The 23,080-nt window shown below is 52.1% G+C and overlaps 3 protein-coding genes across 7 annotated transcripts in view; all 3 read right to left on the reverse strand.

Moving 5' to 3' along the window:
• The window catches only part of LOC125520364 (1-phosphatidylinositol-3-phosphate 5-kinase FAB1B), a 23,508-nt gene extending 1,232 nt beyond the window's left edge, over positions 1 to 22,276 (reverse strand). The window contains exons 1-12 of one of the 5 annotated variants that reach the window (XR_015611993.1): positions 21,265 to 22,276; positions 19,630 to 20,334; positions 19,262 to 19,456; positions 18,998 to 19,151; positions 18,538 to 18,882; positions 17,571 to 18,470; positions 17,165 to 17,493; positions 16,973 to 17,096; positions 16,731 to 16,901; positions 15,185 to 16,609; positions 12,596 to 12,711; positions 325 to 459 (exon numbers count right to left, since the gene is read on the reverse strand). Coding sequence is in view for 4 of the 5 variants with exons in the window: in XM_048685262.2 (XP_048541219.2) it covers positions 196 to 459; positions 15,185 to 16,609; positions 16,731 to 16,901; positions 16,973 to 17,096; positions 17,165 to 17,493; positions 17,571 to 18,470; positions 18,538 to 18,882; positions 18,998 to 19,151; positions 19,262 to 19,456; positions 19,630 to 20,334; positions 21,265 to 21,929 (5,277 nt within the window). In the remaining variant the exon portion in view is untranslated. Of the gene's footprint in view, positions 1 to 195; positions 460 to 12,595; positions 12,712 to 15,184; positions 16,610 to 16,730; positions 16,902 to 16,972; positions 17,097 to 17,164; positions 17,494 to 17,570; positions 18,471 to 18,537; positions 18,883 to 18,997; positions 19,152 to 19,261; positions 19,457 to 19,629; positions 20,335 to 21,264 lie in introns of those variants that run through there. The other 4 variants (XM_048685265.2, XM_048685264.2, XM_048685262.2 and 1 more) reach the window with 4 other exon arrangements.
• LOC147959735 (uncharacterized) lies at positions 1,359 to 3,617 on the reverse strand. Its single transcript, XM_087537342.1, has one exon. It carries the CDS (start codon positions 3,614 to 3,616, stop codon positions 1,553 to 1,555), a length of 2,064 nt encoding a protein of 687 aa, XP_087393468.1. The 5' UTR covers position 3,617; the 3' UTR covers positions 1,359 to 1,552.
• LOC147959736 (uncharacterized) lies at positions 3,632 to 4,162 on the reverse strand. Its single transcript, XM_087537343.1, has one exon. It carries the CDS (start codon positions 4,160 to 4,162, stop codon positions 3,632 to 3,634), a length of 531 nt encoding a protein of 176 aa, XP_087393469.1.
• Positions 22,277 to 23,080: the final 804 nt, after the last annotated feature.

Consider the following 23,080-nt stretch of genomic DNA (forward strand, 5'->3'; position numbering starts at 1 on the left):
TGAGATGGTCACATGATATCTCATGTGATCACATGATATACACATGTAACGCATGTTTTTGAAGAAGAAAAAAATCTAGTATCAAGTTGTATAAATCACGGTGGAAGTTATCCTATGACTTATATTTTCTTTGTCTTTATGAACATAAGTAATGCGTTGATGAAATAGATCATTCATGTCAGCATCAGAACTTACTGCTAGAAAAGAAGTGTCATTCCAAACAGCTCTTTCAAGAAGGCGCTTCGCCTTGTTCCCGACAAAAATTGGCGACGTTGGCATTGCCTCAATTAAGTTCTGGTCAAGCAGGACCTTGTTGCTGCTGGAGTCTGCATTATACCTTGACCTTGAAGATCCCTTGAGATCATAAAGCCTCGTAATATTCCGTCCAAATAAGAGATTTTCCATCACGAGCAAATCCATTTTTGATTCCTTGCCACCTTTCAGATGCTTAATTGTAACCTAAGCAAAAGCATACCATTTTTAGTACTACCCAACCCTACCACAGAAAAGAAAAAGCTACGCCTATAATTTTGGGTCATTGGCTCAATGAACTCCAGCAAAAGCATACCATTTCTAGTACTGCCCAACCATATCATACATTATTTGAGAGTTTAATCCAGTCCCAAAGTTGCAAAACTACCTGCGGACACGACTTGCAGGTTGCAAGATCTCCGAAGGTGTGTTCAAGGAAGCACATACTAGATCAAATAAAATTGTCGTAGGTGCATAACATATTTTATTTAACCAAAAAGACTAACAAAATCAATATGAAGCGCAACTAATATACCTCATTACTAATTACTAGATGCCCCAATGTGAGCTATGTGAAACATGCAGGGAAATGGTTTTACGTATAATATGTGCATGATTCTAAAACTGGAGAATTTTTTTTATCCCAACCCAGCAGCAAAATTACCAGATCCCAGAAACTATCATATATTCATCTAAAAGTTCAAATTGTTAGTTACATTATGTTCCATGTATAGCCTGAATATTTTCCCCATTGTATGAGGAGTTTTCCGCATATTTACCACCTGTACATGTATATATATACTGGCTTTTGGCCCCCAGAAAATACAAGTTGCATATTTGTTGGGGTCTTGTTGGTCGTCGGATGCGTATTTCTCAGGATGTCACTTTTGATGAGTCTCATCCTTTCTACCAGCGTCCATCTTCCTCGACCTTCTCAGTGAAGGATGTTAGCCCAGAACTACTCGCTAGCACTCGAGTACACTGATAAACGACCGGCAGATGAGCACACACACATACTACTCACACACTCACTAGTGTATCACATACACACACTAGTAGCAGTAGTAGTAGTACACAGCACTTGAGGCTTGGAGCACACACGGTGGTACTAGAAGGAGGAAATGCCTGGTATTGCAAACTTGGAATGGCCTTATCTTACAACGATGGGGACCTGCCCCTTATATAGTGGTTCTAAAACCGACTATGTGCTGGACGTGCACAACACACACGAAACTACCATGTACTACCAAGGAAACCTCTAGGTAAGTTCCTTGCACCATCTAAGCGTACTACTAGGTAACTACCACTTCCTTACATGCATAGGAAGCTGCTGCCGCTGGTGCTGCATGCATGCAGCTGCATGTTCACTGAAGACCATGGTTGACTCAACAATCTCCCCCTCAACCTTGTCGAAGGAGTTTGACGTTGACGATTCCGACTTTATCGTGCAACTTGTGAAACCGGACGTTGCCTTCGTCGGGATATCCGTCTTCTGGGGCTTTGTGTAGCCCGTACGCCCTGCTCGTGCTTTGCCACCAGAGCGAGGACCTCCTGCAAGTCCTCCCCCGCGCGCTGTACGTAACCTTTCGTGACGAACCGTACCTTGTGCTTGATGAAGGCGCCGTGCTCGTCCTCCTTGATCTCGGGGTGCTGCAGTCGTCCCGCAGGTTCGCCGAGAAGATCCCCCTAGGCGTCGGAACCTATGTGGAGCGCCAACGTTGTTGTCGGCATCGAACAGGTCCGACCGTGCTGTTGGCGGGGACATGAACTGCCCAGCAACCACCTCGCTTGTGGGCATCAATCTTGCTGGGGTCATAGTTCCTGACGTCACACTGCCCGGGAACTCCCTTCCCGGGGTCGTCGTGTCGGACGTCATGCTACCCAGAAACTCACTTCCTGTGGATGACTTGTCGGACTTCGCATTACCCGGGAACTCCCTTCCCAGGGTTGTTGTGCCGGGCGCCGCACTGACAAGAGTGGCTTTTCCTAGGAAAGCGGAGTCCTTGTCATTCTTCTCATCAGACTTGCTTGTCAGGTCTCCCCCGATAGTCGTGAGTCGTGCCTCCCGCACGGACTCAACGGACCCTGAGCGCGTCGGGGCTGCAATGTGACCGACCACAAAGCACCATGCCTCCTGCACGGTCTCGAAGTCGCCACCAGCGTGGTCGGGGCGTGCCCGACCAGAGAGTGTCGTGCCTCCCGCATGGACTCGATGGACCCCAAACATGTCGAGGTCATGGTGTGGCCGACCATAGAGCACCGTGGCTCCTGCACGGTCTCGACGGTCGCCATAGTCATGGTCGAGGCCTTGTCGCCCCATGACCGTCTCTTCATCGCCCCCCAGTTGAGGCTTGTCGAAGAGTGTCGTGTTGCCCACACGGGCTTGCAAAACCCCGAGAACCTGGTTGTTGGGGTGTGGCCGACCTGAGTGTCGTGCCTCTTGCACGGGCTCACTAGTCGCCAGCATCATGGTTGAGACGTGGCCCACCATATGCGTCGTTGTCGTGCCTCCTGACACGGGCTTGTTGGGTCCCGAGGATGTCGGCGACGTCTTTGCCGTGCCAACTTGCACGGGCTTGTCGGGTCCCGAGGATGTCGGGGCCGTGATTGCCGTGCCAACTTGCACGGGCTTGACCAGCGTCACAAGGGATGTGGTTGCCGGGGTGTGGCTCCCCCACACCCGGGTCTTCATCTCCACGCAGTCGTAGGCCCCCGAGAATGTTGTTGTCGGGGAGAGCGCTACCGATGTCGAGAGGGGTTTACTTGAAGAGCTCCGTGCCTCCCGCACGGACTTGACGGTTGCCGGCACCGTGGTCGCCCGAGGTGCTTCGCCCTCCTGCACGGCTTCGATGCTTGTCGGGACCATGGTCTCCGGAGGCGTTGCGCCTTCCTGCATGGTCTCGATGCAAGCCATCATCATTGCTGAACCACAGTCCTCTTCAGCCTGGACGAGGTTCGCCGCGGCTGCGGCATCCTCGTCAGCCATCCTCTTGCGGCACTCACGGGCCCAGTGGCCCTTGATGCTGCAATATCGGCACTTGTCTCGGTCATCGTTGCCGGCACCTCGTCCGGCTCCACCCTGGGTGCGACCACCGCCTCTGCCAGTGCCGCCTCCATTGCTCTGGGCACCGCCACCACGTCCTTGACGCTTCCTCGCCTCCCACTTCTTCGAGAATAGGAGTTGTCCGCCGCCGAAGGTCTCGCGGCCGTCGTCAATGCGGTCCTCGACCACCCGCAACCGGCCCGTGAGCTCCTCGATGGAGAGCTCACTCAGGTCAAGCAAGGTCTCGATGGAGACCGCTACCTGAGCGAAGCGAGGTGGCACGACGCGGAGAAATTTCCGCACGACTCTCTCATCGTCCATGGTGTCGCCGAGCGCTCAGAGTTGTGACGCAACGCTAGAGATCCGCATGGCGAAGTCGTCGACGAGCTCGCCCTCCTTGAAGGCGATGTTCTCGAAGTCCGCCCGTAGCTTCTGCGCGTTCGCCTCACGCACGCGGTTGCTGCCGAGGCGCTGGGTACGGATGGCTTCCCACACCTCCTTGGCGCTTGCCTTCGCCGCGAGCATGCCGTGCATCTCCGGCAGCGTGGCACGCATAAGCGCCGCCACGGCTTTCCTGTCCTCCTTTCTCTCGACCAGGTCATCCTCCATGGGAGCCCAGAGGCTCGCCGCATGGAGGTTGCACTCCATGATCAATGCCCACTCGTTGTAGTTCGAGCGCGTGAGCATCGGGAAGGTGATGGGTACGCTACCGCTGAATGCGGTCTCACGCACGATCTCCCTAACCACGACTTCACCGCGATGGCCATGCCTGGACCAGCTGCGCCCTCGCCGGGAGCCGTCCTGTGATAGCCACGACTGTGAACCACCCGATGTGGTGCGCTGCTGCACTCCTTTTGCACCGGCCATGGCTACCACAACCTGAGGCTCTGATGCCAATTGTTAGCCCAGAAGTACTCGCTAGCACTTGAGTACACTGATAAACGACCGGCAGATGAGCACACACACGTACTACTCACACACTCACTAGTGTATCACATACACACACTAATAGCAGTAGTAGTAGTACACAGCACTTGAGGCTTGGAGCACACACGATGGTACTAGAAGGAGGAAATGCCTGGTATTGCAAACTTGGAATGGCCTTATCTTACAACGATGGGGAGCTGCCCCTTATATAGTGGTTCTAAAACCGACTATGTGCTGGACGTGCACAACACACACGAAACTACCATGTACTATCAAGGAAACCTCTAGGTAAGTTCCTTGCACCATCTAAGCGTACTACTAGGAAGCTACTAGGTAACTACCACTTCCTTACATGCAAAGGAAGCTGCTGCCGCTGGTGCTGCATGCATGCAGCTGCACGTTCACCGAAGACCATGGTTGACTCAACAAAGGATATCTCTTTCCTCACTTTTCCCGACGCTCCTATCGCTCTTGTTGAGTCTTTTCCCATCCGTCCTACTGCTCCTGCTTCTTCGACTACTGCAGATCCTCCGCCACCATCTCCTATTGTTTCCTCACCTCACTTATCACAGGATTACGTACCTTCATCCCCGGTGGCTTCCCCGTCTCTATCACCTGAGACTATCCCGGTGATTCCTCCTCGTATTCTTCCATCTTTTCCTCACATTTATACTCGTCGTCCGCATGTTGTGGATAAGTCTACTGATGCACCATCTACTTCTCGTGTGCCATCTTCCTCATCTGAGCGACTCGGCCTACTTATGGCTTGCGTCCTTCTCCGCTTCCGCCTGTTGACCACCTTGGCCTTCCAAGCGCTGGCGCCGCTGTTCTTGAGCCCACTTCTTATTCTGATGCTATTGTTCACCCCGAATGGCAGCTTGCGATGGCAAAGGAGACTGTTCCTCTTGAGCGCACCGGCATGTGGGATCTCATTTCTCTTCATCCCCGTGTTCGTCCCATCACTTGTAGGGTCTACAAGGTTAAGACTCGCTTTGATGATTCTCTTGAGCACTACAAAGCTTGTCCTGTGGCTCGTGGGCAGCAGGAGCATGATTGTGATTACGATGAGACTTTTGCTCCTGTGACCCATGTGATAGTTATATTATGTTCCATATATAGCATGTGTATTTTCCACATTGTATAGGGATTTTCTGCATATTTACCACCTGTACATGTGTATATATACTGGCCCTTGCCCCCCAGGAAATATAAGTTGCATATTTCCTAACACAAATGATCATACCCATGTATAAAATGGAGGGCCTCGGAACGGAAATGTAATCCTTTTCTCTGGAGACTGTTATTGGAGCAGCTTAGTTGTATTGCATAGCCCATGGGGCAAATATATATACATGTAAAGAGACCTAGTACAGGTCCCGGCAATAAACAAACAGTCTACGCCAGTTGCCCCCTCCCCCCTCCCGGCGCCATGGCCTCCTGCAGCACCGACGGGGAGGCGCGCCACCGCCACCGCGAGGAGCGCTGGAGGGACTCCGACACCGACTCCTCCTCCTCCGGTCAGCGCTCCTACCGCGACGTGGCCTGCAGCTCCGCTCCTGCACCGCCGCTCCTCCAGCTGCAGTCCGCCCAAGCCCCGGCCTTGCGCGCGCCCGCCTCCTCCCGCCTCGGCCCCCGCTCGGAGGTCCACCGCGTTGTGCACGCGGAGGTGGAGACGCCGGACGCGGGCGGAGCCTGGCTGCGGCCGAGGGGTAGGGGTCGGCGCCGCCGCGCCCAACGCACAGAGCCCCCCACGCCCCCCGCGCCTCGCTCCCGCTGCAGCCCCACGCCGGAGGAAGAGGCTGGCCTCTGCTTCCGCTGCCTTGACCCAGGCCATCACGTCCGCGACTGCACGAACAAGGTCAGGTGCAGACGTTGCCTCCTCTCTGGCCATATCTCCAGGGAATGCACGCCTGAGCGCAGAGCCAGAGACCGCGCGTTGCAGCAGGCCCCGCCTCCGCCGCGGCGCCGCGCCACCCTGCCGCCCATTCGTGCCGCGCCAGCACCTGTGCAAGCCACCGCTCCCCCAAGCCCAGTCTGAGTCATCCTCTCTCGCTCAATGGAGATGGAGGAGGCCGAGGAAGTGCTGCGACGCGGGATGGTCGCCTCCATCACCGGCACCAGGCCCGTGGTCACCGCGGAGGAGGTGGCAGACACGCTGTACTCCACGCTCGAGTTGCGCCCTGGTGACTTCATGATCCACATCCACCATCCCGAAGATTTCGTCATCATCTGCAGCACGCAAGCCATCAAGAACAGGATCTGCGGCGACCACTTCATCGACGGCCCCAACTTCGCGCTCTCTCTCCGCCCTTGGAGTAAGCTTGCCCATGCCGGCTGTGACAGGTTCGAGCAGCGCGTTGAGCTTGAGCTCCGCGGCATCCCTGCCCAGGCGTGGCACCTCTCCACGGCGGAGCATCTCCTTGGCTCGAGCTGTTGGGTGGAGCGTCTCCATCCCGGAACGAGGTCGCGGGAGGACCTCGCCACGTTCAGGCTATCTGCGCGTACCCGTGACCCGTCCGCCATTCGCCGCCAGGCCATCCTCGAGATCGTCGAGCTCATCCCCGCGCGCGTCCCGTCCGAGGCCCCCTCCGTCCGCACGCTGACCTACCCGGTCTCCATCCGGCTTATCAGCGCGGACGTCGAGCGGTCGCCTCCGCCACCGGACCCCCGTGCAGACGCCGATGATCATGGAGACGCCGAGGACGGCCACGACCCCCCTGGCCGCGGCGCACGACGCGGCCCCACTCGCCGCCGTGGCCGCAAGCATCGCCGCCACGACGCCGCCTCGCCAACCACCGGGCACGGCCATGATAGAGCCTTCGACGCCCTCACCTGGTCCACCGTCGCCGGCTCCCGCCGCGCGGACGGGGTGGCCATCGCCTCTGCTTGGTGCTCGGCGGATTCTCGCCAGCGTACGGCGCCGCCGCATCAAGATCCAACTGCCAGCGCCACAAGGATGTCACCCTGGCCCGCGCGGGCTGGGGCCCGCCGACAACGTCGTCGTCACCCCAAAAGAGGAAAGCAAGTCTGGCAACAAAGAAGCCCACTGCCTGATCCTGCTGCAGATGACGCCTCCGCGGACCCCGCCACAGCTGATCCACCTTTGGCCAGGACAGCTGGCGCTCCGCGATTGCTCTCCCGCCCCGTTGGGGCTGCTGAAGGGCCCGCTGTCTTTCCCAGGCCACCAGTCCCCCCCGCGCAAGTAGATACCCCCGCCTTGTCGACACCTGCCCTAGCCGGCCCTCTGATTCGTCCAACTCTGGATTCGACGCCACAAAGTGAGGTCCCCGCCCCCGACACGCTGCCCTTGGCGCGAACGGCACCCGAGGTGGATCCCTTGTCGGGACAAGCTTTGCCCCTGCCCGCCGATGGGACAGACTGCGCCCGCTCTGCAGGCCTGCCGCCTCAGCCCGACAGTGACGATCACGGTGACGTTCGAGCCATGGCTCCGTCCCTGTTTGAATCTCACACCGATTCTGGTGGGGCACCAGTGGAATCGGTCCTGCATGACGCTGGGCCGGACCAGGCGCGCACTCTGGATATGGGCCGCGACCTTCATAGGCCCGACCGGCCTACTGCTCAAGAGGCCAGGCCTGCGTCGCCCACAAGGCCACCCCCTGAGGCCGCGCATGCGCACGCGGAGCGGCCTCTGACGGAAAACTGCTGGCCTGCCGCGAACTCCCTGCTATCAAGCGCGCACCGCTTCGCCTCCCCGCCTATCACCTTGCGTCGATCCAGGCCGCGGGGAGCCACTTGGACCTTAGGGGAGTTCCTGACGGCGGCAACTCGACACCTGAGCACTGTTCTCCCCACCCCCGGCAAACGGGCTCGCCGGCAGCCACTGAACTTCACCCTCCGGCGCGGGCGCTCTGCATCTTCGGCAGCAAATCCAGCCACTGCGCCGCCCACTGCCGAACGCCGGGCGCAAGTTCAGGTGCTGCGCACCCTTGGGATTGTTGGCACCAACCAGAAGATCACCGCCGCAGAAATGAAGGCCTATGACGACGTGTTCGCTGCGCCGATCCCACTAGCCGTGCTCTCTGCCATCGCGGCATTGGTGGATCGTGAGCTTCTTGTCGACCCGGCACCCGCGCACGCCATTGTGACGCCCTCTGGGGGCGCGATCGCGGTCTAGCCTTGCGCTCGGACCCCCGTCGACCTCTTGCTCATGGATCACGACCTCAAGATTGCGATATGGAACGTGTGTGGCCTTAATGCACGCGCTCGGCGCACCACTATCCGCTCGTTGATCATGTCTAGTGGCGCCACCATTGTCTGTCTTCAAGAAACGAAAATGGCTTTGATTTGCTCGTCGGTTGTCCTTGAGGCGCTCGGCTCTGATTTTGATGAATTCGTGTATTTGCCGGCGATTGGAACCTGCGGGGGCATTCTGCTGGCTTGGAAAAGCAGGGAGGTGACAATCACCAACCCCGAGCTCACCGCCAACACGTTGTCCGCCAAGGTAGCCACCACCTCGAGCCAGCACACGCCATGGTGGATCACGGTTGTTTATGGACCCCAATCGGACGCCGACAAGATTGCCTTCCTCTAGGAGCTTCGCGACCTGCGCATTGCGTGCCCAGGCCCGTGGATGCTCTGTGGCGACTTCAACCTCATATACCGGGACGAGGACAAGAACAATGGGAACGTAGAAAGGCGCATGATGGGGCGGTTTCGGCGTTTCCTCAACGACATGGCGCTCAAGGAGGTGTATCTCAGTGGCCGCCGATACACTTGGTCCAGCGAGCGGTCACCCCCAACGTTGGTGCACCTGGATAGAGTATTGTGCACGGTGGACTGGGAGGAGCGGCACAGCGATTGCCACCTCCGATGCCTTGCCTCTGTCGTGTCGGACCACAGCCCCCTCCTCCTGGACTGCTCCCCAATCCCGCCCGATCGTCGTCGCTTCCACTTCAAGGACTATTGGGTTCGGTTGCCAGGATTCCAGGAGATTATTGCAGCGGCTTGGCACTCCGTCGGCTCCGTTGACTCATTCGAGAGACTCATGCTTCGCATGCAAGCCACTGCACGTAAGCTGACCGGCTGGAGCGCTCACACTGTTGGCAACGTGCGCCACAAGATGGCCCTCTCCCGCGAGCTGCTGCTCCGCTTCGACGCCGCGCAGGAGAGCCGGCCTCTCTCCGCGCATGAGGATTGGCTTCGTCGCCAAATCAAAACCTCCTACATGGGCCTGGCATCGCTTGAGCGTACCATTGCACGTCAGCGAGCGCGTGTCGCCTCCCTCCAGGACGGGGATGCAAATACTTCCTTCTTCCATCGCCAGTGCTCTTACCGTCGCCAGAAGAACAGGATCCACAGCCTGGCTGTGGACGGACAAGTCCTCACCAGCCACGACGACATGGCTGCGGCCACTTTCGCCCACTTCGACGAGCTCCTGGGCACCGCTACGCATCGCGAGTGCACGCTAAACCTCGCGCAACTCATCGAGCCCGCTGACGACCTTCTCGAGCTCGACGCGCCCTTCACCGACGACGAAATCTGGAATGCCGTCAAGCGGCTGCCGGTGCGGAAGGCCCCAGGGCCGGACGGATTCACCGCCGAGTTTCTCCGCGCCTGCTGGCCCATCGTCAAGGACGACTTCGCCGCCGTCTTTCAGCAGCTCTATGACATGCGCGGCCGCGGATTCTCCCGTCTCAACGAGGCACTCCTATCGCTGCTGCCAAAGCACGCCGATGCGCGCGGCCTGCGCGAATACAGGCCGATCAGCCTCATTCACGTGGTGGCCAAGATCTTCGCCAAGGTGTTGTCGCTTCGCCTCGCGCCAAAGCTTGACTCGCTCGTCAGCAACAACCAGAACGCCTTCATCTCCGGTCGCAGCTTGCACGACAATTTTGTCCTTGTTCGGCAGTCCGCACGCCTGCTGCACCAGCTCGGGGCGCCGCGCATCCTCCTCAAGCTCGACCTTGCTCGCGCCTTCGACTCGCTTTCATGGCCATTTCTCTTCGAGGTGCTGCGATAGTACGGCTTCGGAGACAGATTCTTGGAATGGCTCGCGATCTTGCTTTCTTCTGCTAGCACAAAGGTGCTGCTCAACGGGAACCCTGGCCCCCCAATTTGGCATCGCCAGGGCCTGCGCCAGGGCGACCCCGTCTCACCTCAGTTGTTCGTCCTCGCCGTGGACATTCTTGGGCGACTCTTCAAGCGTGCTGCGGACATGGGGGTCTTGCGCAGACTGCATCCCACAAGATCCGTCCTACCAATCTCGCTGTATGCGGACGACGTCGTCCTATTCTGCCATCCCCACTCCGACGACATGGAAGCGGTCAAGGCCATCCTGCACCTGTTCGGCCAGGCCTCTGGACTGCATGTTAACTACGCCAAGAGCGCTGCCACACTCATTTGCTGCGAGGCCGACGAGGCTGCTCCCGCCGTCCAGCTCCTGGGTTGCCCGATCGTCGAGTTCCCCCTCACCTACCTGGGCATCCCCCTCACCATCCGACGACCTACTGCCGCGCAGCTGCTACCCCTCGTCGACAGGGTGGCCAGGAGCCTCCCCTCTTGGAAGGCGTGGCTAATGAACCGAGCCGGCCGCCTCGCCCTGGCGAAATCGGTCCTGGGTGCGATTCCGCTCCACCAGCTGCTCGTGCTTGCCCCCCCCCTCCCCCCAAGAAGACTCTCAAGCTGCTCGAGAAAATCCAACGCGGCTTCCTTTGGGCTGGTCGCGCCGAAGCCAAAGGAGGGCACTGCCATGTCAATTGGCGCCGTGTTGCCCGCCCACTGTCCTTAGGTGGGCTGGGAGTCCATGACCTGGAGCGCACGGGCCTTTCGCTCCGTGTCCGTTGGCTCTGGTTCAGCCGCACCGACGATCGCCGCGCTTGGAGTGGCTTGGACCTGCAGTTTTCCGCTGAGGAGCGCGCCTTCTTCTTTGCCAGCACTTACACCGTCCTTGGCAACGGTCAGAACACGAAGTTCTGGGAGGACAGATGGATTGGAGGACGCTCTGTCCGCGAAATCGCACCTCTCCTGCACTCCTGCATTCCCAAAAGGAGAAGGAAGGCCACGACGGTTGCCGACGGCTTGCCAGGGCACCTTTGGGCGCGAGACATCCACGGAGTTGTGGGCATTCACGAAATCGGCCAGTACATCCTGCTATGGCGCTTGATCGAGAGCACAACGCTCTCTGACGCGCCTGACCAGCTCGTGTGGAAGTGGACGGCGTCGGGCATCTACACCGCTAAATCTGTATACACTGCTTCCTTCCACGGCTCGATGACCTGCGGCAACTGGAGGCTCACATGGAAGAGTTGGGCACCCCCCAGAGTGAAGTTCTTCCTCTGGCTTGTCAGCTTGGATCGATGTTGGACGGCGGACCGCCTCGCCCGGCATGGACTGCAGCACCACAACAGTTGCCCTCTTTGCTGCCAGGAGCCTGAAACAATGCGCCATCTCCTCCTTGGGTGTTCCTTCTCGAGGCACGTCTGGTTCGAGATCCTTTCCTGGATGCGCATGACATGCAGGCCCCCGAGCAACGAGGCTACCCTCTTTGATTGGTGGCATGATGCCCGGCAGGTCACGCCCAAGGCGATGCGCAAGGGGCTGGCATCCGCGACACTTCTTACCTCCTGGATGATCTGGAAGCACCGCAACGATTGCGTCTTCAACGACGCACGCCCTTCCATCCGGGCGCTAGTTCACGGCATCAAGGAGGAGGCCAAACTTTGGGCTACGGCAGGCGCTGCTGGACTCAGAGTAGTCTTGCCCTCGACCTGGGACGTGCACTAACTCATGTCCCCTGACTGTAATTCGCCTCCCAGGAGGACTGTAACATAAAACACTCTTTCTCTTCAATACAATGAAACGCAAAGCTTTTGCGTTTTCTCGAAAAAAGAGACCTAGTACATTAGTTTGTGGTACAAGGAAATTTAAACTAATACGACTATGTAAAGAGACCTAGGCTATACTGAGACTGCATATCAAACTAGTAAAATGCCTGTGCTACGCTACAGAACAACATGAAAGTAGAGCCAAAAATAATTTAGCCACACTGTTATATTTTTAATCAAGACCTTCTAAAGTTACAGAAGAAACAACTGGATATTCCTTTTCTTATCACATGTATTAGTGGACATTTCAACTAATGCTAGTATACACATCATTATTCTACTTTGCAAGGTAGGCCTAAACACTAATGATATGTTTACTTGTTGCATATCACATTATCATTTTTATTTTTCTCCTGTATTTTTAATGTCGAAGTTTAGAACTGTAGTACATTCAAATCAACATTTGAGATCTCGCTGCATATTATTTTATCCCATTTAAAATGGTATGCCCCATTGAAAACATTCTTAAAAACCCACGCTTATAGGTTTAAACGGACTTGGAATCAACATAAGCCAAGTTGCAGCCTACCAAATGTGATGTTTGAATGTAGTTAAAAGAACTTGAGGATGGTGGATGAGATAATAAGCGTGTAAAACATATCAAAGACTCCGTGTCCAACATAATACTTCACATCATTTGCCACCCTAGATTGCACAGGGAGATTAAAAAAATATGCAATGAGAAAAAGGAAGAGACATAAAGCATGTTAATGAAAGGCGTCAGATAATAAGCAAAGATTATTAGTCCACACATGGAAGTTACCATCAAGAGTGCATGATATATGGTCAACTTGCCACCATGAAGAGTCAATGAATTGGAATTTCGATGATTGCAAATATTATGTGTTTTCAAGGAGGGGGGTGGGGGTTGGGGGGATTGCATCTATCCATCTGATGCATTGAGCGTGGTGGTACTCAAGGCCTTCGTGGTGGTCCTCATGGCCTCCACCGTCATGGTCATGACTGCCGTGAATGAGATATAATGCTCGCTGCTCACTGAGGAGTAGCGAAATGCTATACGGCATTATGGCTCTAGAAATCCTCCTTTTCCAAAAAAAAATTATGGCTCTAGAGGAGCTCGGGTGTGACTTCCGTGCTATGCTCGCACAGACGATAGCGGCCAAGGCCGATGTGCAGGATGCCCTATGTCGGGTGCTCGTGCTGGCCGCCGCCTGCCCACTACCTCTGCTCGCCAATATTGTTGAGCCTACACACTGGTGGACCTACTTCCCAATGTCATCGATCCTACATAGAGACAAAACTGCTTCGTGAAGCACTCCCCATCCGGGATGCGTTGGTCGTTGTCACCTAGAATGACGACGCTCCCCTTGTGTTTTTTATTGTTATATTTCCTCTAAAAGGCTGGACGGGCCGGGCTTCCTGTCGGGCTGGCTCTAACTCTGCCCGAAAGGATAAAAGGCCTAGCCTCTCTTTTAGGGTAAGAGGCCTAGCCGAGACGGCAAAATAGGCCTCAAGCACAACAAGGTAGAGCCAGTTTTGGCCCAGTTCAGCTGCAAGGCTCTCTTCTGAACCCAACCCATCTGTTTGTTAGGAATTCTAAAAAGAATTCTATTTTTCAGTAAGAGCCCAACCCATCCAAGTGAGAGGAGGGAATTAATAAGAGGAGCCCCATTACGTACGCGATTTTCTAATAAAAAACAACAACGTACGCTCGCATGCATCCATCCAACGTGTTGCCGCTGCTAGCATACACATGATGCACGCACTCATCCTGTATCCATCCCCAACAACGTCGTCCTGTCCTCAGATCCTCGCCATGCACTGTAGCTGCAGACCCCGGCCCACCGCGCCCACGCCGGTGGCCGGCCACACCGCCATGCAGTCGTTGCCGAGCACATACACGCACGCCGGTGCCCGCACCCTCCGATTCCTATGCAGTTGTTCGCCCAGCGCACGCACGCGCGGTCCCCAAGCTCTCTTGCTGCTCGTGGTCGGGGTGTTCGCGATATAGACCGGGCTCGCTGCCGTGGTGCTCCGCCTCCACGACCACGCCTCCCGAACGCGCCGGTGCTCCGCCTCCACGACCACGTTCCCAACGCCGCCGCATCCTGGGCCTACCTAGCATTGAACGGCGTTGCCGGGGATGGAGGTGGAGAAGCACCACGGCGTCTCGCCCTCTTCGTCCTTTCCTCGGATCCTTGCTATGCACTGCGGCTGCACCTGCACAACCTAGCACCCCGCGCCGACGACGGTGGCCGACCAGACCGGCACGCCGTTGTTGCCGAGCACATGCACCGCAACCTCCGATCCTATGTCGTCGTTCACCGAGCACACACGCGCAGTGGCCAAGCTCCCATGCTGCTCGTGGTCAGGGTGTGCCTTCGACTGGGGTCGCCGCCGTGTGGTGCTTCTCCTCCTCCACGAGCACGCCTCTCGGACGCTCCGATGCTCCGCCTCCACGACCACGTTCCCAAAGCCGCCGCATCCTGGGCCTACCTAGCATTGAACAGCGCCTCCGGGGCCGGCGAGCCAACCCAGCAAAGAGTTGGTCGGTACAAGCCTCGCCCTTGTATTGGGGTTCGCCATAGCACCGAGCTGAGCCCCGGCCCTGCCCGTCGTCGGTGAGATTTTGGCTGCTCGATCCGATTCTGGCTTGTGCCCAACCTGACCTGTGGAATTGTTCTAGGGAAGCAGCCGTCGCTGCTGTGCACAGGTGGATGGTGGTGGCGGAGCGTCTTTGATTGGACAGAAGATGACGATTGGGGAGAGCAGCGGTCCAGAGGAAGTTTTTTTAATGCAGCAAGCCAGCTGGCCTGTTGGAGATTGTTATTATTTTAATGCGGTGGGTCCCACAGGTAGGAGATGGAGGGTGAGTGAACTCACCACCAACTCAAATCTTTAGAAGTAGGAAAGATAACTTGCATACATAGAAAAACTATTATTTGTACCTCTACCCTAAATGAAGTACTCCAATATTTGGCTTCACTTGAAAGACTGCAATTTGTCATGCCCGATAGAAACAACATTGTTTCGAAGCAAAATTCCACTTAGTGACCATTGCCATTAATCTTACAAGAAGTTTCTTCCCCATACTTAATGTGGAATACCACTGTAATAAACATATATAAACAGGAGATTAAAGGTGATACGAACATACCTGATAGATTCCCAGAATCTTTGCAAGGCATGTAGGGCTTCCAGTGCTTATGGACTCTGACAAATACTTAAAATAATCTGGGCCGAACTGAAGGAATGATTCAAGCTCTGTTTTTGTGACCTGCTTTATAATAAATCTATCATCCAGGGATTTTGCAAAGAACACATTACTTTTGCCACCTTGTGCTCCCCATTTCTTGCATCGACTGATAGATCTTAAATAATCAAGCTCCGATGGACAACAAAACCTTCTGAGTTCTTCAAAGCTTTTTGCATAATAGCATGTCACAGTGTATTTAACTTTCCCAAGTGGCCCACCATCTTGAAAAGAAACTCTGAAGTGCAGTAGATCAGGAGCAAAGGACCCTCTACTGGAAGATATCGATGCAGCAAAATCATCAGAGGATCCAAAATCCTCAAATAAATGGAACAGGTTAAAATTTCCTGAATCATAAACAGGCAACGAAAGTGTAGAATCTGCACTGTCTTTATTTTGATTGCTCTCAACTGACATTTGAAAGTAATACACAGGTGAAACAAGTGCATAAGAAATAATACTAGTCGGTTCATCATCAAATACCGGGATAACAACATCATTAGCTCCAGTTGGCAGAAAAAGTCTTGCTCCACCTTGCTGTGATAGATCGCGAAACAATGAAATGTATACAGGATTGTAGCCGGCCAAGGTTCCGAATGTCGGTGCTGTGCCAGAGTTTGTGTTCAATGAATTATAAAATGTCATGTATGGCATTTTAAGGCAGCTTAGCAAGTCTTCTACTGTATCCCCAGACCTGACAGATGCAGAAGTGTGGTGTGGTACTGCCTTTGCTTGTTTTTTCACATCAGCAGCTGTACCTTCTAACAGAGCTAGTGGTTTCACCAGGCTTGCATCAGGAGCAGGTCCATCCTCACCTCTCCATTTTGCATCCAGTTTATCTGAAATGTCAGTAGCTACTGGGAACTGACCTTCAGAAGAAACCCTACGAATGCCGATAATCGATCCTTGATGATCTAAATGATCCCTGACATTAGCGCTATTAGCATGATTTATTTCAACTATTGTATCTTCAGCACCATTCAACTCTTCAGTATTTCTTGAGCAAGTTTCATTAGATTGATCATGCTGGTTGGTCCCTTCATCACCAGCGTGAAGTGCATTTGAATCGGTGCCCTTTGAGTTCTTCTCCAACTTTGTGTTTGTATTGGTATCAGCTGATCGGTCATTGATTTCAGAATTATTACTTCCAACTCGTAGACTTCCCAGAGCAGCGCAATACTTGCCACCTGAGGTTGCTATGAAACTTAGGCGTTGATCCCACAAGTAACAAAGAAATAGTAGCTGCCTCCTTAGTTTGTTAACTTCAAGAATATCAATGAATAACTGCCCCTTTCTGATTTCCTTTTTCAGTAGATTCTTTAGTGACTCCTGAAAGTGAATGCTCCAATAATCAGAATACTACATTCAGTTTAGCTTTTTTTTACAGAGCTTTAAGTGTGACAATGGTTTCTTAACAAATCACTAGATAAAAATAGTAAAACAAATTTACCGTGAAATCAACCTTCTCTGCTTGTAGGATATCTTCCAACTCTACTATGTTTTGTCTTAACTCAAGGATCTTCATGTTGCCATCAAAAGAGCCTGTAATTGGCCTTTTCTCTGAAATTTGATGGAGTGCATTCAGTACTTCAGTGAACAGGAGTTCAGCTGAATCAACCACCTGAGACATTTGACTATTAGCATCACACAGTAATTACCTCGCAAGTGAGCTAATAAAATTAAACTTACTACCTCATTTGCTTCTTGCTCTACCCATTCCTGATGCTGGGAAGTAAAATCAAGTTTCGGCGGAGGCAAATAGACTGAGTGAACCTTGATTGATGCGTATCTGAAGCAAGCAACCATTTCACCAAAACTGAAATGCAAACATTTAAGACACGATTTTTGCCAAATTGATAAAGTGGAATGGAGATGAGGATATACCCATAAAAACGAAGGCAGTCCCTGTGAAGAGAATGACCACAGCTGGCTACCCTACTTGCTGCTGCATGATTTGAAAAACTAAGTTCCAAAAATTTACCAAAAGATAAGCCCCAGGCAGCATCAGACATCACTACTCTTTTAGTTGCTGGAGGGAGCCCTTTATCGTGCGGACAGCGTAAGCATCTATGCCACATCCAGATTTTACCATCATGTTCACCAGGTAACTTCACTATGAGTTTCCGCACTGATATTGTTAAGCTGCCTTGGGGGTGAACATAGCAATAAACATGGGCCTCTGGTGCCAGCTCACAAGAGAGACAACAATTGCTCTAAAACAAAATGTAGAAGTTATGTAAAATATAAAAATTATGAAACAAGTATAGTTTATCAAAGACCTTGGTCTAACCTGATCAAATAGCTCGTCACGCAAAAACCTGCCTAAAGGTTTGTCAAAGTTACCATAATATTTTATGCGAAGAAGGTGAGGCCGCTCACATATAGCTTCTTTCCAAACACAACGCGAGGACAGAGAAACTAATATACTCTGGTTGTCTGCAGGGGATGCTGGAATTTCATCCCTTTTTACTATTGAACTGTCATTTGAACTGCCATTATTATAAGAAACTTGTAAGTTGAGAGGAGCAAATGGCTTAGCCGCTACCTTGGCACCATTGTTGGCATTATGGGCAAATGAAAGATCACTTTCAGCAGCCACCAAATTTGCAGGATGAGCAGGCAACACACTCAGGCCATTAGTTTCAGGCTGGAGTTCTTCAAATTTCATTTTGCTGTCAACATCTCTAGTACAAGCAGGACACTGGCAGAATGAAATTCTCGACTGCTGAACCAGAGGATCATTATATGATTGAGGGTCCATACCAAGCAAACAGTCAATGTCTCCAATTTGGTCATTGATTTGAACTGATGATGCTTGGGTAGAACCAACTCCCAATCTTTTCCAGCATTTGTTATCAGGGAAGGATGCTGCAGCCATTTGGTCCATCATTCTAAAACCATTGGATGTAAAGTCATCCTTTTGAATATCAAATGCTTGCAGGTTGTTGTTGGGTGATGAAATAGTAGGCATTTGCAAAATAGGTATCGTTGAAATGGATCTATCAGCACTGGAAGGTTTGTCCGGCAAAGCAACAATAATCGGCGACTTAAGAGGGAGTTCTGGCAAGGTTGCACCTTCATCTACAAGAAAAGATGTTTCAAGAGCCAAGTGATAGGCTGCGAAGACTCCATATTGCACAACATGCTTCACTTTTTTCAACTCATCCCCATTAGCTCCTTTTAGCAAGATCTGCAGAATTAGATATAGTTAGACAGGACCCCAAGTGTTATAACTAAGTCAACAACAGAACACTTACTGTAAAACCCAAGGGCTTTGGACAGCCTTCAAAAAACATAAGGGTCTTCAGCATTTTCTTCCCACCTTCTCCAGCAGTCCCATGCTCTTCAACATACTTCTCCACATGGAATAAGTCACAATTCCCGAGCTTTTGGGATGACAGGTAATCAATCGAGGGAACTATCTGAGCACCAGTGCAACGGGATATCCGTTCCAGAAGTGGTCTTTTGATATTCAAAACAAGTGAAATGTTTTTCTCCAGAAACAAATCCTGAGCATAACGAGACACAGATTTCTCTACCAATACAACACTTGGTTGGTGCGCTTTGATCTTTACAACTGCCATTTTCAGATAATCCGTTTCCTGGAATACAAAAAGGCATGAAAATGATTGCCATCAGCAACGATCAATCTATACCACACTCTCAATGCACTTTGGTTTTACAATTTATGCATGAAAACATAATCGTGGGTAGTACCTGCTGCAGTAAAGTATCAAAACTTGAAAGCAAATTCGATACACGCTGATATTCAAGTGCACCACCAAGAATTAGGATTCGTGGATTTTCCTTCTTTGTTGACATGCGCCGATGAGCAACATTCTTCTTACAAACAACTCCTCTTACAACCAAGCTGGAAATGAAGAAGTTTACAACCAGACACAAAAACAATTAAGTTCTTACCTGCAGCACTAAGGAAATGCACAGAAAGGAAAGAAATGATGAAATCTCAAGTGCTATAACTTGAAAAGCTGTTGCCTTGGCGCAGTGGTAAAGCTGCTGCCTTGTGACCATGAGGTCACGGGTTCAAGTCCTGGAAACAGCCTCTTGCAGAAATGTAGGGAAAGGCTGCGTACAATAGACCCAAAGTGGTCGGACCCTTCCCTGGACCCTGTGCAAGCGGGAGCTACATGCACCGGGCTGCCCTTTTTTTTATAACTTGAAAAGCCAAGGTTACCAGCAGTAGCACTATATGTTATTTACATTATAAAGTAGTGCCATATTGATATGAGAACTTCATAAAGCATTAAGCAAATGAATGCTAAAACACATAAACAAGTAAAAATCACCAGATTATGTGAAGTGATGCATGGAAGAGTGTATCTGTTCACCTGTCACTTGGACGGCCACAAGCCAAGCATTTCACCTTTACATAGCCACCAGGGTCCATACGTCCTCCTTTGCTGGTATCTGGTCTCAAAAGAGATGCAGCTTCCCAAGACAAGGAGGTAACTATATCTAGCCAACTCTCATTGCCAATTTTATCACCCAATTCTATCTTTTCAGCTTGAAGAAGTTGGGCCACCAATGCCCGAAAATGCCCATCAACAATATCTTTCATGGCTTTCTTGTGTTCCTCAGCAGATTTATCTCTACTTCGACAATGTCCACTGCTGAAGCTGTTTGAGCGTAGATAACCCCATTCTCCTGTGGCATCCTCCCCCTCATCATCATCACATGGAGCACCATCATGGTCATCCTCTTCATCCTCGGCTTCTGGAGGTAGCCAAAGTGAGCTATTGTTTTCAAAATCCACAAGTTCATTTTCTAGCACTTCCATGCCATACAACGAAGAAGATCGAGCATTGCACTCCTCAGCATTATCAATGATATGATCACCAGTCTTATCCATTCCCTCAGAATTAACTAAGGTTTCTGTATCTTTTCTTGGTGATGCAGAATCTTTAGCAGCATCATTGCAAACAACTTGATGATCATCAAAACACATAGGCCCATTGTATTCATCAGAGTTTTGTAGGTGGTGTACTTCCGAATCAGAGCGGAAAATTGTGTAGTCGTCATCTTCATCATCACTCCTAGTAGAAGAAAATAAATGTTGAATTAGTCACAGGGATCCAACTAGCAATTTTGAAATACAGTCTTTCTTTCTTTTGTTGAGTTTGATTAATAATTCCTCTGCGGAGTACTTCTTACTCCCAGAGAACAGAACTTGAACAAGTAAACTTATCCAAGATCTGGAGACCTTATCATCTTGTAAATTCATCACATCCTGCTTATCATAAAGTAACCATATACTATGATTATGTCAAGCATTTGCACTGCTTCTTGCTACCATGCTATCAATGGCACAAAGTCAACGAGAATGAAAAGCATAAAAGGAACTAATCAAACAGTAATTTCGATCTGTGCCAACTTGGTTTCAGGATGGTGATGATTAACAGCGCAACTGATTGCAGCCACCCTTTGTTAGTTAACCAACAGTGAACAGCTTATGAAATTTTGTGTTCTCTACAAAAAACACTTATGAATTTCAGGTGTGCTTATGTCACATTGCTTATCGTGAATCTATTTATGTGGCACACAATAATGAAGCAAACCCCATATGGATAGCCAAAAACAACTGTATTTCAAATTTGACCAAGTATTATTCAAAGAAATCCTATATTCAAACAACACAGGAGTTCCATTTAGGCATGTAACAAAAGCGATGTTAGTGGGCAAACTCTCCAATATACAGTAACAAAAGAATTCAGGTACTGGGAATTGCATCCAAAAGGAAAAATATTTGGCCAAATAAGTCTCTGCATCTAGCCCTATCCAACAACACAGGTATCATATTTCAGAAGTATGGTCTCGGCTACTGATTGGACAACTACCTCAAACAATCTTTGTTTGTCGTTTGTCAACGATAATGTATGAAGTTAGTGTAGTTTAATTTCCTTGAGAAAAAAGTTAGCGTAGCTGATTTTGTTGGCTAACAAAGCCAGAAGCCTAAAAAGGAATACCTATTCAAGCAGAAGTTGAATGGATCAGGCGAATTGTCCACATAAGCCGCATGCTCCACGGCCCCATCCGGCTCCATCACAGCATGCTGCAACTCCAGAGAAGCATCGAGCTCGCCGCAGTTGCCCTCGCTGCTCACCGACCGTGATGCAGAGTGAGTGCAGCTGGCATTCGCATAAGACAACAACTGGCCGTTGGTCACCGTGCTGCTACGCCCGGTGGAACATGACTTTTCGCTCCCCGCACTCGTGGCCGACGGCGACGGGCTCGACGGCTGCGCCACATCCCTCCGAGCGGCCGCCTCCTCCTCCAGCCAGCGCTTGAAGCAGTAGTTGCAGACCCTGATCCGCTCGATGTCCTCCCGCGCCGCGTCCCCCAGCGAGCGGGGCACAGAGTTGGCCGTGCAACGGGCACAGAACACGCGGCCGCAGTGGCGGCAGTGGTGACGCCGATTAAGGATGGTGAACTGGGCATCGCAGTCGTAACACACCCGGCAACTTTGGTCCGGCATCCAGAAGTCTCTGGACAAGTCATGCGGCTGCGCCTGTGGCACATCGGCAGCAGCAGCAGCCTTCGGCGCAGGCGGCGGCGAGTGCTCTCCCCGCCGCGGCATCCGCGACTTGACTGCTCCCAACAACTCAACGAGGCGCCCCTCCGATGATCCCATCACCCAGGCCTTTAGCGCTCCCACCCTTCATGCTCAGCACAGCAGCGACTCAATTCGCATGGCCCTCGCCGCTTCCGAAACCAGGGGCACTCCAACGCCGCACGCCGCCGGATCAGAACTCAATCGGCAGCACCCGGCACGAATTCGGCAGCGCTGGATCGAGCGGGGGGCAAATGGGAATTGTACAAGGGGCGGGAGGACTGATTTTTTTTATTTGGCTTAAGACAAAGTGAGGATTTCGGATGGGATTAGGAGGTGACGATGGTTCCAGACGACGAATGCCACTCGCGCACGGGGCTGGACTTGCTCGAGGGATGCGGATTCACGGGGTACAAAGGTAGTAGAAACGACGGGACTGTTTGCCTGAGTACACATGCAAAAGTTATGCTCTCTCCTTCACGAATAAGTATACATCTAAATTTTGTCCCAATTTAAAGTTTTAAAATTTTGATCACAAAAAAATAGCAGCATTTATAGCACTAAATTAGTATCATTAGATTTGTTTTGAAATGTAATCTCATAATGTACCAATTTGATGTCATCCATTGATGTAGGGTAGAGACCCTAATCGCCCAATCTTCCACAAAAGGAGCGGATCCCGGGGAAATCACGAAGAACACGGGGAAGAACGGAGAGAAAACACAATAAGAAACACGAGAGGAATCACTAAACCGACACGAATAAGTCACACATGGGCTAGATCCTCGAGTACATAAGGAAAGATACAAGATCCACGGACAACTAGGGACGATACACGGTAACCGGTCTTCTCCGTGAGGAGGTCTTGATGTTCTTCCCTAAAGAGGGGTCTTGAATCCGCTTGGGGGTTCTTCTCCGGTGGAGGCTCGAATCTCCGAGGAGAAGGTAACCAAGTGGATGAGCAAAGCTCTCTCACAAATATGAGCTAAACATTTGCTAACCCTAAAAATGGGGAGTAGAAGGTCTATTTATAGCCCAAGGGGCGAAAGGGTAAGTGAGGGGGCAAAACGGGTACACGGGCCTCGGCCCAAGTCACGCACGCAGGCGGTGGCCGGATGATCCGGGAGTTGGTCCGGATGAGCCGGGCTTCGGGAGTCCGGATGATCCGGGTCGGCGTCCGGATCGTCCGGCTGTGTTGGAGCAACTGCGGGAGGGCCGGATGATCCGGGCCT

This window comes from Triticum urartu, chromosome 7A, assembly GCF_056163025.1.
Source record: "Triticum urartu cultivar PI428250 chromosome 7A, HENAU_Tu73, whole genome shotgun sequence".
Classification (NCBI taxonomy): domain Eukaryota; kingdom Viridiplantae; phylum Streptophyta; class Magnoliopsida; order Poales; family Poaceae; genus Triticum; species Triticum urartu.